The sequence below is a fragment of the Danaus plexippus genome (genome assembly GCF_018135715.1).
Source record: "Danaus plexippus chromosome 16 unlocalized genomic scaffold, MEX_DaPlex mxdp_23, whole genome shotgun sequence".
Lineage (NCBI taxonomy): Eukaryota > Metazoa > Arthropoda > Insecta > Lepidoptera > Nymphalidae > Danaus > Danaus plexippus.
The window spans coordinates 2,462,218-2,483,531 of NW_026869851.1; the positions used below are offsets into that span (position 1 = coordinate 2,462,218).

The following is a 21,314-nucleotide window of genomic DNA, read 5'->3' on the forward strand; positions in this document are numbered from 1 at the left end:
CAGCTAAAAATCTGTTAACATATAAATTGTAATCAGAGCATGAAAACACAATTTCAAGGGCCTGGAAGACCAGCTTCTCAGCGTAGTAGTTCGTGCCGAGAGGGCAGATCTGGAAGAGCAAAGGGAGAGTCTCATTATCGAGACAAGTGCCAACAAAAGTCTTCTCTCGGGACTCGAAGATTCTCTCCTTAGAGAATTGGCGACTTCAACTGGCAACATGCTAGATAATGTAGAGCTGGTTAATACGTTAGAGAACACCAAGTCCAAAGCAGCAGAGGTATGACAATTAAAGTTGGTTTTTTTATGAGAATGGTGGCAAACGAGCAGACAGCCTACTTGATGGGCAGTGGTCACAGTCGACCATGGACATCCGCAACAAACGATAATATATTGCGGATGCGTTACCGGCCTTGATTGTGGAAGGAATAGGGAGAGGGCAAAAATGAGTGGAAACTGGGAAAGGGCAGCCGGCATTCTCACTCATATGAGGAAACGCAGCCATTAAAGACTATTTTCTGTGAGAGGTTGATACTTCCCCGGTCAAGCCAGCCCATGTTCGAGCTGTAGTTACTTTACCACCGCTAGGCTCTTTAAATTTACTTATTTTAGATTCTCAAACAAAACTTAGTATAAAACTTTTAGGCTATCGTATTTTAAAAATTGGTAACCTTTTGCATGACGTTCAGCAAATTTTTTTAGGTTATGGAAAAACTTGAATTGGCGGAGACAACGACAAGAGACATTGAAAAATTGAGAGATGGTTATAGACCTGTGGCTAAGCGTGGGTCAATTCTCTTTTTCGTATTATCAGATATGGCCAGCGTCAACACCATGTATCAATATTCACTGTCCTCATACCTGGACGTTCGTATCTTAATATACAGTTGATATAATATATAGGGTGTAATAAATATACACATTTTGTTATCTTTTTAGGTTTTCTCTTTTTCATTACGTAAAGCAATGCCTAATGTAATATTATTTAAAAGATTAAGGAATATTATAGATATGTTAACTAAGAATGTCTACGAATATGGATGCACGGGTAAATTACTAAATATATATATATAATTAAGTTTTTGTTATTGAATTTCTATACACAAATTAACCATTTAACTATTTTAATAGGAATATTCGAAAGGCACAAACTGTTATTCTCATTCCAAATGGACATCAAACTGGAACAAAGCGAAGGAAACGTGACTCAAGCAGAGTTAGACTTTTTCATCAAGGGGAATATTTCGTTAGAAAAGTCAGCAAAAGCATGTCCCGCTACTTGGATACCAAATCAGGTACTAAGCTTGAATTATTATGTAAAACGCGAATACCTAACGCGAATTTGTAAACGTAAAACGCGAATTACAGGGATGGCAGGATATAATGAAGCTAAGCATAGATTTCCCGGATACGTTTGGCGAATTACCTGATCACATAACCTCCGGGCTTCTCCTTTGGCAAGAGGTAGTGCACCCAATATTCGAACCCGCATCATCTTGTGTAATAAATTGTATACATGCAAATCGTGTTTTTAACAGTGGTTCGATAGTGACAATCCCGAAGCCATTGAAATACCAAATGGGTACAGAAAAAGGCTAAGGCCATTCGAAGTGTTGATGATACTTCGTTGTTTCCGGGTGGATCGTATTTACCGAGCGCTTACTGATTACATCACAGCTACAATGGGAGAAGAGTACATAACGCCACCAGTTATAAGGTACACTTTTAACAAACTAATAATGATTAAGTTATCAGATTTTGCCGATGGTAAGATGTGTTTTTGAATGCTAATTAATTTGACTACTTTTTCAGTCTGGATATGATATATGAACAGACTACACCATTCACGCCGGTAGTATTTATTTTAAGCCCTGGTTCTGACCCTACCGCAGATCTCATGAAATTAGCTGATAAATGTGGATTTGGTGGAGGGAAATTTAAATATTTATCACTCGGTCAAGGGCAGGAGGGGGTATGTGATCTTATGTTTATCATCTTAGGGGGTGTCATAGTATGACTAATTCTATGATTTCAGGCCGCCCTGGCTTTATTAGAAGGTGCTATATCTCATGGACAATGGTTAATATTACAAAACTGTCACCTTCTTATATCTTTCCTCCGCGAATTGGAAAAACAATTGGAAATGATGACGAAACCGCATCCCGAATACCGTTTGTGGCTGACAACTGACCCCACACCCACCTTTCCCATTGGCATTCTACAAAGATCTCTTAAAGGTATCATTCAATACATTACAAATATTCTTAAAAATAATATAAACAAAAAAATTATTGAAAACATTAAAACTCTTTACAGTTGTAACCGAACCTCCGAATGGACTTAAACTCAACTTAAGGAACACTTATTTCAAAATGCGTGCCCATGCTCTAGATGAGTGCACTCACCCTCACTTCAGAAAACTCGTATACGTTTTGGCTTTCTTTCATGCAGTTGTCCAGGTAATAAGCGCCCAGAACTCATCAATATATAAGAGGCATGTAATGTTTTATAAAATATTCCTTAGGAGCGTCGGAAATATGACAAAATTGGTTGGAACATAGCTTACGACTTCAGTGAATCGGATTTTATAGTGTGCATGCAAATACTTCAATGTTATCTGGACCGCTGTTACGCAGCTAAAGGGCCGGTCCCGTGGGCTACTCTCAAATATCTCTTTGGAGAAGTAAGTGTTCTACATTAAACTTATTTAGGAACATGTTTGTTTGAAAACATAAATAAGTATTAATATTTTTTCCGTGCAATCAGGTTATGTATGGTGGAAGAGTCATTGACGATTTCGATCGTAGAGTGGTCAAAACGTACATGGATGAATACTTAGGGGAATTTTTGTTTGATAAATTCCAACCGTTCCATTTCTACCACGACGCCATCTTTGACTATGTCATACCTCCTGATGGCGAACGCGAAGAGTATATTGGTAAGCATATTACGTATTTCTATTGTATCTTGGTCCATGTTCTAAGAAAATGTATTTACGTATTCTAGATTAACTTTTAATTAATATTAATAAATTATTTACGTTTTCTAGATTTCATAGACACCCTACCACTTGCTAATACGCCGGAAGTGTTTGGTCTGCACCCCAACGCGGAAATTGGATACTTCAGCCAAGCCGTACGTGAAATGTGGGGTCACCTCATCGAATTGCAACCACAGACAAGTGAGAATCTGATGTTGTATTCGACAGCCAAAAACAATATAATATTGATTCGACTTTTTTGTAAATGATAGTGTAATATTCCAAAAGTATGTCCTTTATGTCAATTGTGGAATAAGAATGCACTTACGAAATCCTCTCTCACACTTGGATATTGTTAATAAGCGTATTTTGCAATGAGTATTCACAAAATTCACTTATATTTTTTCACGCTGTCAGTAAGTAAAATTGGTAAGTTATTATAAAAACTTGTACTTCCTTCCTTCTTAAAATAAGATTTCCGGATGTACTATGCGCTGTATCTGTATCTTAGTTTTATTTAAATGAATCCTCGCGAAAATCTGAATATCATCAATAAAGACAATTTAATGTACGCTTATTTTTCATGCTTCCAAGTCCACCTAAATGGTAAGTTATTATAGCCATTATTGTTGAGATTGGATTGTTTTTATACATAAATACATTCAGCAATTTCAGAAGTATGAGGTCAACCTGGTATTGTAATTTTCAATAATTCATCTTATAAATTGATCCTTAAAAATGTCATAGGTGAGGGCGGAGGCGCTATGAGCCGAGATGATTTCATCGACTCGATCGCTGTTGACATCTTCGGTAAACTGCCAGCCCTGTACGAAATATGGCGAGTACGGAAACAGTTCGAAATGAACATCACCCCTACTATTGTGGTGCTGTTACAGGAACTAGAGAGGTAATAAGGCGTGTTTATACACGAGATCAGCATACTTAGTCTAAGACAGCACTAACAGTTTATGATCTATAAATCTTGGCTCATTATAGTCATTAAGTAGGGATCTATTGAATGATAAAAGAGCAACGCTTCGTATTTAGTACGCCAAATTAGACCAGGTATACACGTTTAATTCTAGTTGTAATCATTATACTGCCCAGTAATGGTCTGCCTCAACCGAAGTAGTGACCCCTTCCCATAGAAGACCATCGTAATGTAAAGGTACATTACAGTAAACTAAAAATACCTTCGAAAGTTATAGTGACGATTAACGTGACCAATCGATAATTACCGTTTTTTACACCTAAGACGCCTAACAACTGTATAATCAATCAGATAAAATACATACTGATTTTGGTCAAATATATATTAATTTAAAAAGTAATCAAGTATTACAATAAATTTTAAGGTTCAATCGTCTTATAAGCAAACTACAAGTCACTTTGTCCCAATTACGCAAAGCCCTAGCTGGTGAAATCGGTATGGATGCTATATTAGACAACGTAGCATACAGTTTATTCAACGGCCAGTTGCCGCAAGTGTGGCGTTCCTTAGCACCAGACACGAGGAAGGGCTTGGGTGGATGGATTGATCATTTCCTAGAACGGACCAAGCAGTACTCAGACTGGGTATGATTAAAAAATCTTAATTCCACTTTAAAGATCACTACACACTGTAAGATTAAATTAATCAAATTTATAGGCTACAATGGAGGAGCCAGTGGTGATTTGGCTGTCAGGTCTTCACATTCCAGAGTCCTATCTGATTGCCCACATCCAAATGGCGTGCCGATTGTATACGTGGCCTCTAGACAGATCCACCCAGTTCACGAAAGTAACAAAATTTATATCAGCCGATGACATAGAAGAGCGTCCGGTTACAGTAAGTGGGCTGTTCATGGTTTCGTGCAACATTCAATTACTAATAATGACTTAATTTGCTTATGTTATTAGTTCATTCTAATTCTAGGGATGCTATGTACGCGGGCTGTATTTGGAGGGAGCCCGTTGGGATGTTGATGATGGTTGCTTGAGAAGATCACATCCAAAAGTTCTCATCACAGAACTGCCTATCATGTATATCATACCGATTGAAGCACACAAACTAAAGTTACAGGTATTTTATGTCAATATAGAGGCAACTGTAACGCAACACTATATGTGGGTAGAGAAAGATTTTATTTTATCCTGCCTTCATTGAGTTAAAGCTTTTCTGTTTTTAAATGGAAGCTGTCATGAATACCCAATATTAACGAATGGTGTATTATAGTTTAATCACAATTATTATCAATAAAATGGACTATATCAAGCAACCAAAGATGTAAGATTTTAAAATTTGAAACATATAGACTCAAATACTTAATATTTTATACTAGAGCCGCTATTGTACTAAATTTTCATACATCAACAATAATCAAATTTTGATTAACCAGCTCAGTTGACTAGTATTTCTTGCTTATGAAGAGCCTAACTCTAAACCAGATCGACAAGCGTTTTCTAAACAAGCAAGAGGGAAGGAATTTTGATATAATTAATATATTTCAGAACACGCTACGCACACCGGTCTACACGACATGTTCTCGTAGAAATGCTATGGGTGTGGGACTCGTGTTTGAATCCGATCTGTGGACAGCAGAGCACTGCAGTCACTGGGTCTTGCAAGGTGTCTGTCTCGTTATGAATACCGACTAACATTATCATTACTTTATTTCAGTTCTACGGAGGATTAACATGAAATAAAATGGCAATTTTGCTATAAGATTTAGAATTATCTTATTTTCCTTATTATTTCTTATATTATACTTTTGTTATTTATTTTAATTATTAAGTATGCACTCTAGATTATTCAATAAAGGGACTGATTGTGAAGGAATGTCTTTTAATTCCTTATTAATTTCTGTTTTAATAGTCTGATGTGATTCAAACAGAATAATAAAAGACTGTTACCTGATTATTCTTTATTTATTCTTTGCTTTTGCTTGAGGAAGGCATAAATTATAGAATGAGGAACTTAAGAAATCATTTAACGACTGCCATTTGACCCAACCATTATTCTGAAGAAGAGTTCTAGAACTTTGTTTACCAACATAATGGGGATCCTGGAAATGTAACAATTAAAATATAAAGATTTAACTAATACAAAAATTATTCATTTTATTACAAGCAAGTCAAATGAGAAGTAAAGAGAATTGTTCCACAAGACTCATTAAAAACTTACTCTTTATTTTTTGTGGATATTATTTATAACTTACAAGATAACATACATTATCACTAAGCTAGGTATATCTATATTTTAAGTAATCAATAAGATAAAAGGCACAAACACACATTTGAAACATAAGAAGTGCAATATCTTTTTTTTAATTTCATAGATCAATCAATGAATGTAAGCTTTTGGAATATTTTACATTCACACAAACTGAGATACAATTATATTTAAATTAGCAGGTAAGTAAAACTTACCACAACCAGTAATTTTGAATTATTTCCATCCACAAGAACCCCCATTATACCTTTTGATGAACAATCCACATCACCTCCCATCATAATAGGGCTGCCGAACTTTTCAAAATGACTCTTTAAGATTTCCACTATAATTTCTAAATTATCTTCTTTTTTTACATGTACTATTTTACTTGGAACACCATACAACTTATCTATTACAAGACAAACCTAGAAACACATGTTTATAATATAAGTCTTAACTGTAAGTTGTAGACATACATATAACTTACAATTATTTTTTGTTATATTAAAGTACTTCAAAACTTCCAATCCATTGCCTAGAATTTAAAAAGGATTTAGGCTTGTCTTCTAACTCAACTAGAATGTTCTGAATTTCTCTGATACTGGGAACCTTTGATGGTTTATCAAAATTATAATTCATCCAGGAACAAATTGTTTGTAATGTTCTGTAGCCACATCCCCAGCCCTGAAAAAAATAATAACCCACAGTTAAGGACTCCATAAAAGAGGTTACATATGCACTTGTTACTTTTGTATGTGATCGGACAAAATTTTATTAATTATCTTACCCGATCATCGAACCCATCACATAAATAATGGTAATAGTCATATTTTCCATTCACTAAAAAACAATTTTGTAAACCGTTTTGAAGATGGCAATGGACATCACTCAAAAGTGTTGATGTCATTTTCGTCTATGTCATTAAAATTTTGTCATTTGTTCACGTACGATGTTTAGGAATATAAATATACCTATATATTTGGTTTTTAATTTGTTAAAATTTTATTAATTTTTATAAACCTGAAGGTGTTAATAAGTAAAATGTAATATAAAATAAAAAAGTATAGTCTTTCAAAGTAACTTAATAAAAAAATAGTAGTGTCAATCAATTTGAACATTCATTTGTTCAACTGCCAAAAAATTAATAAATAAACAAAACAGCTGACAAAAATTCAAGTTCTTACTCTAACCACTGAATATTTACATCGATTATTAGTTATTCTGAAAACAAAATATTTCAAGAAAGTAAAGTATGTACTATATGAAATTAAACGTTATAGTCTAGATATCTACTATGGCAGTGATTTGGATTTACATTTATAAATGCCTACGATCGACTTCCGTTACTCACCCTAATATACATTATATAAAAAGATGTGCATTAGATAATACGTCAAAATCGGCAACCCGATTATACATTGATACGATTACATAATGTAACTGTTAGAAATCACATAATTATCTGCAAATATGTACTCATAGCATATTAGTTAATACATAATCTCAAATTTCACTTCAAGAAACTATGAATTGGGTAAAGCATACAAGATTTTATTTAATACAAATATATTAATAAAAAAATTAAAATGGTTCATTGCAAACCCTCTTAAGAATAACTGATATATTTATTAATTTATTTCAGAGAACATAATATAATTGAACGTATTAGGCTTAAGCAGCCAGGTTTGTGAAATTTAAGGAAAAAAGATAATTTCCAAAAAGTATATATCTTAACCTCCTTGAACTACGTAGCAAAAAGGGTATAATCTAAGATTTACTCAATTTTATACATACATAAGGAATATGAAATTACTATTTATTTTTCAAAACTATCATAAATTTTTTATGTCCCAAAGGCATAAACGAGTAGACGGCCTAACTGGTGGAAAGCAGTTTACCTTCGCTAATGAATATCTGCAAGATGAGGGGTGTTGCGGATGCGTTACCAAATTTACTTTAAATTTCACAACAAAATTTGACGATTTTTTAAAAAACTATCTAAACAATGTTTTTTTTTAATGTATTCCCACACTTGAGGCACTTAATCTAATGTTAAATGGCCAAAAACCCTTATAACATTTTGTAAAAGCTGGTACTCTTATTATGAATTATCTTTGAATGAAAACAAACATCAAAAATAGTTCGACACGTTCGAGAGCTACGATGCCACAGAAATAAACTCGTACAGAGACGTCAACGTCACACTTAGAAAATCTAATTTCTGAGTCACTAGTCAGTAAACAATTTAAAACATCTTCAACTTTCAATTATAACATTTTTTATAATTTCACCGTCAAACAAACTGGTTAATAACTTTATAGCCGTCTTCGGTTAGTTCAAATGATTAGAGCTAGGGTTAAACCACAATGCCCGCAGGTAAATATTTAATTAGGCTCCCACATTCATTAAAACGTTTGTATTTAAATTATTTAACTTTACACCTACCTCTCAGGTGTTAAATATAACAAAGAAGTCAAATTAACACTTGTAAGCTATACGTAACGTTATACCTAACCTTGACTTACCAAGAGCCTTCAAAGCCTGTCATTTTCTCCTGTTAAACAATCTCCTTTCCGATTTCACGTATGGATACGCAATAATTATACATTTTCATATTCTACGTTTTTCTAATAAGAACAACTTAAAATAAGATTGTTTGTGAACAATACACGTTTGTATTTAAGTATTTGATTGTGAATGTGACAGATGACACGAAACCTCTTAGCTTTAATAGATTCACCGTGCGGGTGATAGAAGATGCAAGTAGAAATAAATTACTAGGAAATTATATATATATATATATATATATTATGCTTAGAGATAACAAATCGTATCCACCCTTTTGTTATATTGATGGTGGTATTTCTTCTAGAAATATTAAGTAAAGACTGCTTGGATCACAAACGATGTAAAAATCATAAAATGATTTATGATTGATCATAAGATATTTTAACACTTATTTAATTTGCATAATCTTCTTTCAAAATCTTTTTTACGAGATCATTCTGGACGGCAATGTACGCAAATATTAATGACATACTTCTTAATCAAACATGGCGGCATTTGGATACAAACTGGAGTACTATTTATTTTTATTGCACTTATATTTTTATTTTATATTCATTATATATGAAAGAGCATACTAAGAATAACAGGGAAAAAGTATTCAAGTGTTGATTTAAAAGTAAAGAAATATTTAAAAACCAGACGTATACATATATATATATATATTTACTATAGTCATTATTGTCAATATCTAATATTATGTATTTTTTGTGTATTTACATAATTTATGTTATAGAGAGGCTTGTCGCGCGATGTATTTATGCACAAAACAAGTTAATACGAGTAACTTCTTAAATTCAGCGCCAATTTTTGTATCATACAGATTATTTAATGTCCAGAAAATAAAAATGTTGTAAACTAACTTTATAATTTTTCAATTCATTCAAATAAAAACTTGTTGTTTTAAAAACAGTTGTTTTAAAAGCTTTCCTACTAATATAATAATAGTACCAAGTCAGTTAATTTTAATTGACTACAAATATTGTAGACTGAACCGATTATTATTGAATTCATTTCATAAGAAATTAACAAAAATATTTACTTCTACGAATATTCTTTGATTTGCTTATCGATTCTCGGAAACCTTGTATGTACATAGAAAAAATTAAATTCGGTACAATTTATTGCTTACAGTCGATCTTGAACTTTTGGTTCATAACAAAATACTAATCGCTCCACGCAGCTTTGTCCGTATATAAAGATGCTATATTTTTAACAAACAAAATATATATGTACACATAATCTCTTACTTTCATAAGTTACGAATACCTCATCCTCATGTACTTTCGAATAAATAGTATCAGTGGGATTTTTTTGGGACAAAGTATTATCATAAAACAAATTTTCAAGTAATAAAATCGAAAACAAAATTCCCTGTTTGTTTTAATATAATTCGGGTTAATCATGTTTATTTTGAATGTCTAATTTAAGCAGAAACACTTTGAGGAAAAAATATATTTGTCCGGTAATATTTAGTCATTGCTATATAAATATTGACACAGCGCAGGTTATCTCAGACTTTATAAAGAAGAGCCACAAAATTTACCGACATTGACGCTTGTCAACAACTAGACCTATTGGACATACTGTGTTCTCTGAGATATTAAAATATGAAGACCGCATTGGTATGTAGTTTAAATTAATTCATTTTATTATTATTAAAAATTTTATATTTAAATAAGTAAATTAAACAGCAAAAAAATATTATATTTTTATTATTTAAGTACCTGTTTTAAATTATAATTGTGAGCTAGTAATTAAAAAAAATTCAAGAATGACAAATGGAGGGATGTTCGAAAATTAAACAAAATGTCACCCCATTATTAGCTTTCTTAGCTTGGTACAAGTTTTTTATTGGTATCTGTGGTTAAGCCTTAAACAGTTTTCAAGGATTTTAAGAGACTCATTCATATCCTTCAGGATTTGATTTTGCTAAACCGATATCTTGCATTGCCTTAAACCCGTAGTCGGTCCCTATTTTAACAAAACAGTTAATAACACCATTTCAAAAAGTAGTTGAACTATTTTTAAATTCTCAAACAAATTAAATGACTGTTTTGAAGTAGGCAAAGGTAAATACAATATATCCGTGTGAATGTATTTTTGTAAAAAAAAAACTATAAAGACTTAACTTCAAGGTGAAAAAGAACAGTAGAGGTGACCTTTGACAATTTAAGCAAGAAATATTTGTGGCAAAATTAATTTTTTATATATATATATTAATAATGTGTGCTTACTCTTTGTAAAATTCATTAACGTAGTATAAATCGTTTATTTAAAATAACTTGTAATGACGATGCCATATTTAAGTATAATTATAGTTTTTAAAATATCATAATAATTTCATGAGACTATTAAAATAATAGCAAGCATTTAATTATCGTATCGTATAAATATATACAGAGATTATATGATTAATTATGACAATAATAATTCCATTAATTGCGTTGTTTGCATCCATTTTTAAATATTAAGGTGAAAAAATACAAGAAATTTCAAATTTAAACATTCGGTGTTAATATGGATAAAAAAAAAATAAAAAGAACTGTAAAAATTTTGAATATAAATTAAAGAAATTAGCATATGTATTAAATTTCAATTCCACAAGTAAGAATAATTAGTAGGCTGATAACATTTTAAATCGATTAAAGAAATAAATAGCTACCACGGAAAATAGACCACGTCAGAAATAATAATACCTTATCATAAGTATATTCAATGGTTTAAAAAAACCGTGATAACCTTTTAGCCGTCCGCGTGTCCGGCTTCATTATCTTATCGTTGATACTATTGAATACAATATAAATTCTGAAGAAAAATAAACAAAAATTTAGAGTATTTTTTTCATAATCAAGCTGTTTTGGATATCTGAAAATGAAGATATTTCTGTTGCAGGTTTTTCTTGCCTTAGTGGCGATGGTCGCCGCTCAAGGAGGTACGTATTTTTAAAATTAATTTACGCTTTATATGTTTTATATAGTTGGGCATGTGTGGGTAATCAATGTTTTATGTGTCATTTAATACGATGGATACGTTATCGATGTTCCTCGACTAGTTTGATAAAGACAGTGCCAGCGGTTTGGTAATAAATTTTAAAAGCTAAAAAAGTGCACTAATATAATTATGTTCCGCTTCATTAGCAATGTTTTGCTTCCTGTAAATGTTGTTGACAATAATCCGGAAGTAGGTGAGTGGAATTTATGACGTAACTTTAAAAATTTTAGCTCGAAATAATATAGACTAATTAACTTTTTTATAATTAAACGTAAAAATAATACAGAGCTTGTTGTATTGATTTTGCAAAGTTGATGAATTCTAACTTTAGAGTTTTATAGTTTGCAACGATGGGAGTTAAGCTATGTTTTTCATTTTTCTCGACGTTTTGATAACGGTTACAGCAAAAGTAAACGGAACGTTGGGTGAAATATAGAGTGATTAAATAAGAGAGGGCAAAACCAAAGCCTAGTTTCGTTTGAGTGCATCCTCGCGAATATTTAACTTTGTAGATGTTGATAACATATCTGTTTCTTTCAGTACAAATAGTGAATCACAATCCAGAACAAGGTACGATATATAACATACAAAAATTAAAAATACATTATATAACAACTAAAATAAAGAATTAACTTAAATTAACTTAAATTGTTATACCTCGCTAATCGTTTGTTTTTCCATATTTGCACAATTTTGTTAAAAAAAAAAACATAACATTTTTAATCTCGCGATACAACCACGAGTTTTGTTGAGTACTTTCGAAAATTTTTTGCTTGCATCGGTAGAAATGAAATTGTATTATATTTCCCTTTCAGTGCAAATAGTGGATCACAATCCGGAACAAGGTACGATATATAATACACAAAGACTATAAATGCAACAATAACAACTAAAACAATGAATTAACTTAAATATTTCCACCTCGCCAATCGTATAATTTTTATTTTAGAACTACATACTTGACAAAAAAATATTTAAATTTCGCACCGTAACCACGAATTTGGTTGAATACTTTCGAAAACATTTTTTTGCTAATATCTCCCGCATCTTAAAAATCGTTATAAATGTAGGTAGAAATGAATTTGTATTGTATTTCCATTTCAGTACAAATAGTGGATCACAATCCGGAACAAGGTACGATATGTCCTAAGTAATTTTATTATATAGAAATATTAAATGGACGCGATAGAATTTGCATAGATATTTTATGTATGTCTTAAACTGTCTGTTTTGTATATGTGTATTGTCCATTGTATGAAATTGTTTGCTTCGCAATCTGTATCGTTAATTGTACGAAGAATAAACTCCATGCTCTACAAATTTTGTGTATTGAAGGTGATTATTATTTACGTGACGACCTCTTTAGTAATCTGATAATGATTTTTTTTAATCTGTGTCAAACAAAAACTGGAAATTTAAATTTGATTATGTTTTGTTTACTTTCAGTACAAATCGCGGATAACAATCCTGAACAAGGTACGGAGTAATTATTAGCAGTACAAAAATACTATCTATTGACTATGATTTATTATTAATATATATTATTAGATATTTATTTTAATCATAATATTTAAAAAGCCATATAAATATGATAAAGCAAAGTTTTTCTGAATGATCACGAAAAAGTCGTATGGTTTTCAGGAATAAAATATTTATAAAGTGCAATTTTATACTAATTTCTAAACGTTTTAGAATGTCTTTATTCTGATATTATTTATTTTGGAAGGACAGACAGATGAGTAAATCTTAAGATATTTCAACAATTACCTCCCCTACTATTACTATACGGTGTATTGAAGCAAAGAACTCAATAATATAAGTTATCATTGTTTCCTTTGTTATCAAATCATTTAAAATTTCAAATCTCTACCGTAACCTACATACACTAATACTTTACAAACAGTTTTAAATTACGAGATAACTTTGTTTTTAAGTTAATACAATTTTATTATTATTTTATATTATCACAAATAATGGAGTACATTTTTATTTCAGTCCACATAATCGACAATAATCCTTGGAATGGTACGTTTTCAAACAATAAAAATAGTCCAAATAAATATTAATTTAATAAATTTATTATAAGAGAACGTCATAACAAACCTTTTGTTAACGTTGCAGTTAAAATTTGAAAGAAAAAAAAAACTGAATTCTCTATGGTTTATTTTATTTCAGTTCATGTTATCGACAACAATCCTTCACACGGTACGTTACGTTTTAAACAACGATTCAATATTATTGAAATCATTTTTATTTAATATTTCTCGTTAGATACAATATCTGTTTTTAATAATATTCTTCCTTTATGTATAAATTCCTTTTTTAATACAATAAACTAAAAGAAATATAACTATTAAATACAGTCCAAATAATAACTCGACTTTTTATAGCGGAGCGCATAATGGACAACACTTCTTGCACACAAAATAATATTCGAAATTCAATTTCATTTTTCTTATGACATTCTCATGAATACTTTTTTCTTATGAACAAATAAAAAATAATAAAAAAATCTCTAAATTGTCTTTGGTTTTCTATTACAGTTCACGTAATCGACAATAATCCTTCGATTGGTACGTTTTTTAACAACAATTGAATCTTAATAGTATATTTTTATTAACATATTTATGTCCAAAATAATCTTAAATTAACCATGCAAAATCACAATCATTCCCGCGTAATCGTAAAATATAACTTTAACAATATTTTTTTGTTCTCATGTATTATATCAAAAAACAAAATATCTAGAAGAATATAATACTTAACTTGAATTCTATGTTATATTTAACTCATAGGTCATTTAAATTGAGATAGTCGTAAATCATAATACATCAAACGTGCCCAACGTACTAACGGGACGGTGTTGCAACAAAAATTATAAATCTAACGCAACTTCTTCAACTGTTTCAAATGTCCTTAACATATACGTAAGCTTCCAATACTATAACAAATTCTATCAACTCTTCGTCTGTTCTTCTTTTCTGTAATGTTAATAATAGCTTAGCTTCATAACGCACTCAATACTCTCCGAACTGTAATAAGTTGAAATAATATTTTGCCTAAAAAACATTTACGTGTTACAGATGTCATCGACCCCGGTTTTTATAGACCAGGCAACGGCGGTAAGTAAAAAATAATTCAGATCAATTGTATAGCACGTAATTAAATAAATACTTTAATTTAATATATATATATGAAAGATATTATTTCATATATTTCATTTAAAAAATACATGAAAAATTAAATGATATTTTTAAAATTTCACAGACGTAATCGACCCAGGTTTCTACAGACCGGGTAGACGTAAGTATCGATTATGTTTAAAGTTATAGTAAATAGCACTGAATAAAACATTTGCCGTAATTGAACATTGCATATGCCAGATCTTTTCCTTTAATTTTAATAAATTCCAAATAAAATGAACGTTGATTTGTAAAAAATAATAACACTGAATTTTATCCACAGCAATCGACGGCTCTGAGCTCATCGGTGAGTACAGATAACCTTTATTTCATACTTAGCACGTTTAAATTATGTGAACAAACAAGACTAAAAGCCGGCGCCTGATCAAACAATAAACGCCTTTATTTGTATTCTTGCTTAACTGAGGTTTGAGAAAAACCAACATACTGGTTTTGAATTTGAACACGATATATAATAAAATATTTTTTTTTATTATAAAGTATTTTTATTATTTAAATTTTATAATGAAAGTTTGAAAACCAACTAACTGCTTACTGATTCAGAAATATATTTTTTTTTTCACAGACAAAGAACCGCTGATTATCGACCCGCCATACAGACCTCGTTTCCCCGGTAAGTAAACGAATATATCTAAAATACTTTTGAAATCGATTTGATTGACATTTTATATTTAAACAGCTTCAGTGCTGAATTATAGGATCGGTATTATATCGCTGAAAAATCGCGCAGCTTTAAGTGTTTAAATTTTAAAAAAAGAATTTTCTTTTTAAATTGTTGCCACACTAATTTATGTTGGATAGAAAAAAATATACATTCTTAGAAATATTAAAAAAATAACTTTGTGTTTACAGCTGACCAGCCCTACCTGCGTGGAGGAAAATGAGAGAAAATAAAAGCAGACTACCATGAAACCTAAAACTACTGTGAAAAATTAACTATTGTAATATAAATATCTAAATATAATAAATTGTTTATCCGATTAAAATGTTATTTATCTTAAAACTAAAATAATTTCTACAATACGAAGAGAATTATGTTATCTATACTCATTTTAGTCGAAAATATTTAAACATACTTAGAGATATAAATAATAATTTACTTTTAAGTGCATTTCTTTAAAATAAAGATGTTTATTATATAAAATTTTAGATTAATTAATTTCATAAAATGATTAAACAGTTCGATTACTCCTTGTTTTTCAATTATAATCAATATCAAATAGAAACTGGCTTAAGTTTTAAATACAGAATATAATAAATTGAATACTAACTAAACGAAATAAAAGGAGACGGTGACAAAAGAAAATGAACTACAAATTAAAAATTAACAGTCATATAAATTACAAGAAAAAAAAATAAGCGGGATAGATCCTTCACTTGTATTATGTGTATTATATATATATATATATATCAGTAAAGTTACGATCCTAATACATAATCAATAGATATAATAAATTTATTTATTAATTGTTTTCAAGAATAGTTGGATGTTCAATAGAATTAATTTCTCAAAGGGGTTGTGTATAATAAACGCAAAGTTTCCATAATATGTACCTACCTTAATCTTATTTTATATACATATATTGTTATATGGAACTTTGTTATTACTATTAGGGATGCGAGTTAAGTCAAATCTAATTGTAGGAAATAGTCTGACTTCTAAAAAAAGTCAATTTGTATAAAACTAAACGTAAATAACTTTTATAAAAAAGTTTACAACAAGATTATAAGAAAAATTTGAAGTAAATATATATATATATTTGTATCAAACTAAGTACCGTCAGAATAACAAAAATTCTTTGCAGGCGAAACTAAATTGAAAACAAAAAATTTAAAACTACCAAAATATATTTTCCATTGAACTCTCTATAGAAATTCATTCTTGAAACCTCATGTAAACATTTACATAAATAATTATTTCAGATATTCATACATTTAGGTCCATCCATATGGTTGAGAGAGGCTTCGTTATTTTAGTTCTCCTGTAACATGTAATTATTTTCATTAAAATAAATTAAAATAGATGAATCACTATAGTTTTCCAATAAACCAATTCTATTGATATGAATATTATAATTATATTTACTTAATACATGTGTGCTTTCGCAAACAAATGCCAGCGATATAAAACGCCTTCCATACAAAAATTTTACAACATAGGAAATTAAAGACGTCGCGTGCGCCGTTGACCATGAACATCATTTACGTGGTGAGAATTTTAATTTTTCTTAAATAATTTAATTACAGCGTACATTTTAAAATTAATGTTTTAATATGATTTTAATAAAATATGAAACGAAATGTGATATGATTAGGTACATATTTAGTGTAAGGAATATTTAAAAATACTATTTAAATGATCTTTTTGTTGTGAATACATAAAAAAAATATTGAACCTCGTTATATTGAATCTATATATAATAATTAAAGTTTTAATGACATCACTCGAAGAGGAACTGGCTATAAACAGGTTCTATTGCAGTAAAAGACTGTCTCTTCTAAGTTGTTTTAACTTTTTTTTATATTCCCCAATACCAATTGGTTACAGTAATACGTGAAGATTTCAGGAAGAGAACGATTAATAACCTTAAATTTATTGTATACAGGTTTTTCTGGCCTTGCTGACAGTGGTAGCCTCACGGCGTGGTTTGTATTTCTTTAAAATAAATGTATTCTATAAACAAACATCATATAGTATTTTGTAGAGGTCTCATTAAGATATTCTTATTTTTGTTACTATCGTAATTAAAGTTATTTTTATATATAGCTATCTTTTATAGCGGTAGTGTAAAATGTACAGTGTAGTGTGAATGTAAACATTATGTTATCGATTAAACCTTTAACGTGTTCTTCGTTAATTTTCAGTCCGTTACAACAGAGTCAGAAGAGGTAAGAAACTTTTTTCATATTCAGCATTCATATTTAATGTAAATTTCTTAATTTTTCACCCAAAAAATAATGCTTTAACTTTTAAAATGTGTTTTTAAATGTGATAAAGATATTCGGGATCCGCTGTAAGCCGTAATTCTTTTGATATTAGATGGGCTTTTGGTTTTTGTGTTGACAGATTTTTAATTAAAATCGTTATCTCTATGAAATGATTAATTTAATATTCTTTGCGACTCTATTCAATTCTTTCAATGACATTAGACATTTGACGTGAGGTGTTATCGCCGGTTTTTTAAAAAAAATCATATCTTTTCAGTTCAGACGTTTGATAATTATAACACGGATCACAGTGAGTATTTTTTGTCAAATTATGGAATATTAAAATTTTATTTTGAATGAATTAATAAAACATTCCTTACATTACAGTCTCACTCAACCCAGAATATGCCAAGACTGGAGTAACTTGTGAGTAAATAAAAACTTTCATGTTTAAGACTACGGAAAAGAAGATATTTAAAGGATTTATTACAATAGAATTTTATCCACTAACATATTACAATAAGTATTTTTTATGATGTTGATTGATAAATTAAAGTACCTAAATTGTATTCAGTGATAGTGTCAGTATCCAAGTTAAATTCGTTTACGAAGTTGGAACTAAATTCATTATATTATATAAAAAAAATATTTAAAATATTATTGAGAATTAAAAAATACAGAACGTCCTAATATTAGTTAACCTTAAGGGAAGCGAAAACACAAAAAAAAAACAGAATAGGCAAACTAACAGTGTCTTGAAGTGGCATCACGAATATGGGATTTTATCTTTTTGACGAGAAGATCCCGCTTGTTAAATAATTGCAAACGGAACTCTCTATGGAAATGATTATGTTATTTGATGTTATTTTATTACAATAGATATAAACGATTTCTTCACATACATTATTTTATTCTAGATATGTCTTTTTTCCAAGACAGTTTCGTTAAAAATGTTTTTATTCTCTTATATGGGGTTTTCCAATAGGTTTAACAATGAAAAGGGTGTTAAGTATAAAATCCTAAACAAGTACTAAAACAAAATTTCAGTCTACTTCGACTCCTCCTTTGGCAGACATGCCGTGAATCGTAAGTATATATTTTTTTATTTATAACGATAATATAAAAATAGAAGACAAACATTTACATAAAGCGAAATATATATAAAACTCCCTACTTACTAACTACTTACCTTTATGTCGGTTACTTATATTAATTACGTATAATAAGCAAGAGATTATGAATTTAAGGCTTCACGGTATTAACGGCAGAATTTTTTTGATTTACTTAGATGTTTAATTTCTTACAGTTCCGAGATTGTAGATCTAAATATAGAATTCAATCCGATTTCTCTACGGTTTTCGAAATAAAGAGTCTTGAAAGTAAGACAGATAAATGTGAATTGAGATTAAAATTGTCACTATCATATATTCATGTTCATCGAAATGACAGACACAACTGAGAAGGACTATGTAAAAGGGAAACACAAAATTATCGATCTGAACTGAAGTTATTATAGTATATTTTGTATGCTTAGATTAGGTAGCACTGTGTTTGCCTAGATTTCGAGTACGACCACTGCACGGTGCAGATTTGCGGTACAGTGATCTCATGCCGAATTGGTGTTACGGGTACGACAGCAACATCCAAAGAGTCAAATATCTAGGGGTCACTCTGGATAATTATCTCACATTTAACCCACACATTCAGTTAGTAAGAAATAGGGCGGCCTACTTCTTAGGTCGCCTATACCTCCTGATCTGGAAGAAAAGAAAAACGTTCCTTTGAAATAAGGTCACACTTTACAAGACCTGTATTCTTCCTATCATGTCGTACTCAAGCGCGTGTTTCGCCAAAGCTCGTCTCTCAGCAATAAACAAACTGCAACTGCTGCAAAAAAAAATTCATTCATACTGCCACAGGCGCACCCTGGAGTGAACCAGACTATGTGTGACTACTGCGATAAGGAACTTAGATCCCCATAGGGATTTCCAACTGTCTACGATGGCAACACATTTCAAGACGATTTCAAAGAGATTTTTAGAGACCGCGATGATACATCCCAACCCGCCAATAGGCAAATCGTCCGACTATTCCGCGTCTAGAAGGTCTTCAATAAGTAAGAGCGTCCTAAAGACATCCTCCTGGACCCTGAGGATAAAACAGCAAGCGACAACACAGACATGAATACCCTCATGACACACCCTAACAACCCCTACACACACGGCCTTCGCCGGCGAAGTTGAGGTCACGCTTCAAACACGTCGCTTCAAGGTTCTGACGTCGAAGGGTATCATGCAGTTCCATCACCCGATACCGGCCCTCCTTCAAAAGGACTCCCTTAGCCGAGTTCCAGCGTCTTAAAGGAATCCTTGGCACTAGCGTACACCCTCCGGCCCCTCCGGCGCGTACTAACGGGTAGGTCCTATCGGACCACCTACCCCTACCGGTGAAGCTGTCAAAGCCGTTAGAGACAAAAGCTACAGTCAAGTCGAACCTAGAAAACTATGTTTGCCAATCTATTGTCGTAGTTCAAGTACGTTAAATTACATAAACAGTCCGTATAGAAAAACTTCAGTTTCGATGTTTCTCCTATATATAACATTGCTATGTATAATTTTCAAGGCGTCATAAACAAAAATTTTCTATGAATAATTTCGGTATCAAACTAAATTATTTCTTATTACTTAATAAATTACCACAAAAATTACATATGCGATTCCAATAAAGCAAAAAATCTATTGGTGTTTACAATGAAACTATGTTTTAAAAATCTATTTTTTTGTCTTTCACAGAAGGTAAATATCCGAATGGTGATGGTAAGTTTCATGTCATTGGAAATCCTATTACTTTTTGATAAGTAACACTTTATAATTATCATCAATTTTCCAGCGCAAGTCGTGGATTTCAACCCGAATTATGGTACGTTATTCTAATTTTCTTTTATTTATTTAACATTAAACAAAACCCCGTGCATATTCATCTTTTTAATTAATTACTAAATTTTCTGGTCGCAAGCTTAACAATTTCACATATAAGAGACTATGACATAAGGTTCCTTAATAAATTTTAGTTTTAGTAACATATGTACGTTTTTTTCACTATAAAAATAAATTTAAAATAGATCCCTGTAAAAAAAATATCGTTCAATTAAGGGAGGAAAATTAGAATCTTTGGCGCATTCTTGCAGAATATTTTCATTATTATTTTTATGAATATTTTGTATCATTTTGCAGATATACAATCATATACAACCAACCAAAGAGAATAGCCAAAATATTAAAAAAAAAACTATTATAATCCATTTAAAATAAATTTAAATTAAACTTTAAAAAAATTCTGATGATCTATCGTTGAACCAAAGTCGTATATTTATTATCACCGATTAATAAATAAATGTTTTAAAGAAATAATTAAATGCTATATAATTTGTTTATTCTGTTAAAGTCACCCAGAT

At 30.6% G+C, this 21,314-nt stretch overlaps 3 protein-coding genes across 32 annotated transcripts in view; 2 read left to right on the forward strand and 1 right to left on the reverse strand.

Annotated features, from left to right (window-relative positions):
- The window catches only part of LOC116772029 (dynein axonemal heavy chain 10), a 30,469-nt gene extending 24,678 nt beyond the window's left edge, over positions 1 to 5,791 (forward strand). Inside the window, exons 75-91 of the mRNA XM_061528115.1 lie at positions 59 to 277; positions 700 to 864; positions 937 to 1,045; positions 1,129 to 1,292; positions 1,366 to 1,461; positions 1,536 to 1,714; positions 1,810 to 1,969; positions 2,033 to 2,234; positions 2,314 to 2,456; positions 2,522 to 2,680; positions 2,764 to 2,935; positions 3,047 to 3,178; positions 3,725 to 3,884; positions 4,333 to 4,552; positions 4,626 to 4,805; positions 4,893 to 5,039; positions 5,468 to 5,791. Coding sequence (XP_061384099.1) covers positions 59 to 277; positions 700 to 864; positions 937 to 1,045; positions 1,129 to 1,292; positions 1,366 to 1,461; positions 1,536 to 1,714; positions 1,810 to 1,969; positions 2,033 to 2,234; positions 2,314 to 2,456; positions 2,522 to 2,680; positions 2,764 to 2,935; positions 3,047 to 3,178; positions 3,725 to 3,884; positions 4,333 to 4,552; positions 4,626 to 4,805; positions 4,893 to 5,039; positions 5,468 to 5,614 — 2,754 coding nt within the window. The 3' untranslated portion in view covers positions 5,615 to 5,791. The remainder of the gene's footprint in view (positions 1 to 58; positions 278 to 699; positions 865 to 936; positions 1,046 to 1,128; positions 1,293 to 1,365; positions 1,462 to 1,535; positions 1,715 to 1,809; positions 1,970 to 2,032; positions 2,235 to 2,313; positions 2,457 to 2,521; positions 2,681 to 2,763; positions 2,936 to 3,046; positions 3,179 to 3,724; positions 3,885 to 4,332; positions 4,553 to 4,625; positions 4,806 to 4,892; positions 5,040 to 5,467) is intronic.
- Positions 5,792 to 5,865: 74 nt separating this feature from the next.
- Positions 5,866 to 7,117, reverse strand: LOC116772028 (ufm1-specific protease 1). Its single transcript, XM_032664051.2, has 4 exons — positions 6,958 to 7,117; positions 6,684 to 6,854; positions 6,386 to 6,595; positions 5,866 to 6,021 (listed from the first exon to the last, which is right to left on the reverse strand). Exons 1-4 carry the CDS (start codon positions 7,075 to 7,077, stop codon positions 5,881 to 5,883), a joined length of 642 nt encoding a protein of 213 aa, XP_032519942.2. The 5' UTR covers positions 7,078 to 7,117; the 3' UTR covers positions 5,866 to 5,880.
- A 3,087-nt stretch (positions 7,118 to 10,204) lies between these two features.
- On the forward strand, positions 10,205 to 15,918 carry LOC116772139 (uncharacterized). 30 transcript variants are annotated; one of them, XM_032664192.2, is made up of 14 exons: positions 10,205 to 10,360; positions 11,631 to 11,670; positions 12,270 to 12,299; positions 12,545 to 12,574; positions 12,834 to 12,863; positions 13,176 to 13,205; positions 13,725 to 13,754; positions 13,905 to 13,934; positions 14,273 to 14,302; positions 14,813 to 14,851; positions 14,997 to 15,032; positions 15,195 to 15,218; positions 15,498 to 15,545; positions 15,785 to 15,918. In XM_032664192.2, exons 1-14 carry the CDS (start codon positions 10,346 to 10,348, stop codon positions 15,814 to 15,816), a joined length of 444 nt encoding a protein of 147 aa, XP_032520083.1. In that variant the 5' UTR covers positions 10,205 to 10,345; the 3' UTR covers positions 15,817 to 15,918. The 30 variants fall into 30 exon arrangements, with proteins under 30 accessions (XP_032520083.1, XP_061384063.1, XP_032520090.1 ...); XM_061528079.1 differs by lacking the exon at positions 13,725 to 13,754; XM_032664199.2 differs by lacking the exon at positions 12,834 to 12,863.
- The last annotated feature ends 5,396 nt before the right edge of the window (positions 15,919 to 21,314 follow it).

What these genes read in the sequence shown, in the direction of transcription:
- LOC116772028 (XM_032664051.2), bottom strand. Translation starts at nt 7,077, where the DNA reads ATGACATCAACACTTTTGAGTGATGTCCATTGCCATCTTCAAAACGGT. An exon ending in AATGGATTGGAAGTTTTGAA is followed by an intron (nt 6,596 to 6,683) that starts GTACTTTAATAT and finishes ATGTGTTTCTAG; the next exon opens with GTTTGTCTTGTAATAGATAA. An exon ending in ATTCAAAATTACTGGTTGTG is followed by an intron (nt 6,022 to 6,385) that starts GTAAGTTTTACT and finishes TTACATTTCCAG; the next exon opens with GATCCCCATTATGTTGGTAA.
- LOC116772139 (XM_032664191.2), top strand. Translation starts at nt 11,859, where the DNA reads ATGTTCCGCTTCATTAGCAATGTTTTGCTTCCTGTAAATGTTGTTGAC. An exon ending in CGACGGCTCTGAGCTCATCG is followed by an intron (nt 15,219 to 15,497) that starts GTGAGTACAGAT and finishes TTTTTTTCACAG; the next exon opens with ACAAAGAACCGCTGATTATC. An exon ending in ATACAGACCTCGTTTCCCCG is followed by an intron (nt 15,546 to 15,784) that starts GTAAGTAAACGA and finishes TTGTGTTTACAG; the next exon opens with CTGACCAGCCCTACCTGCGT.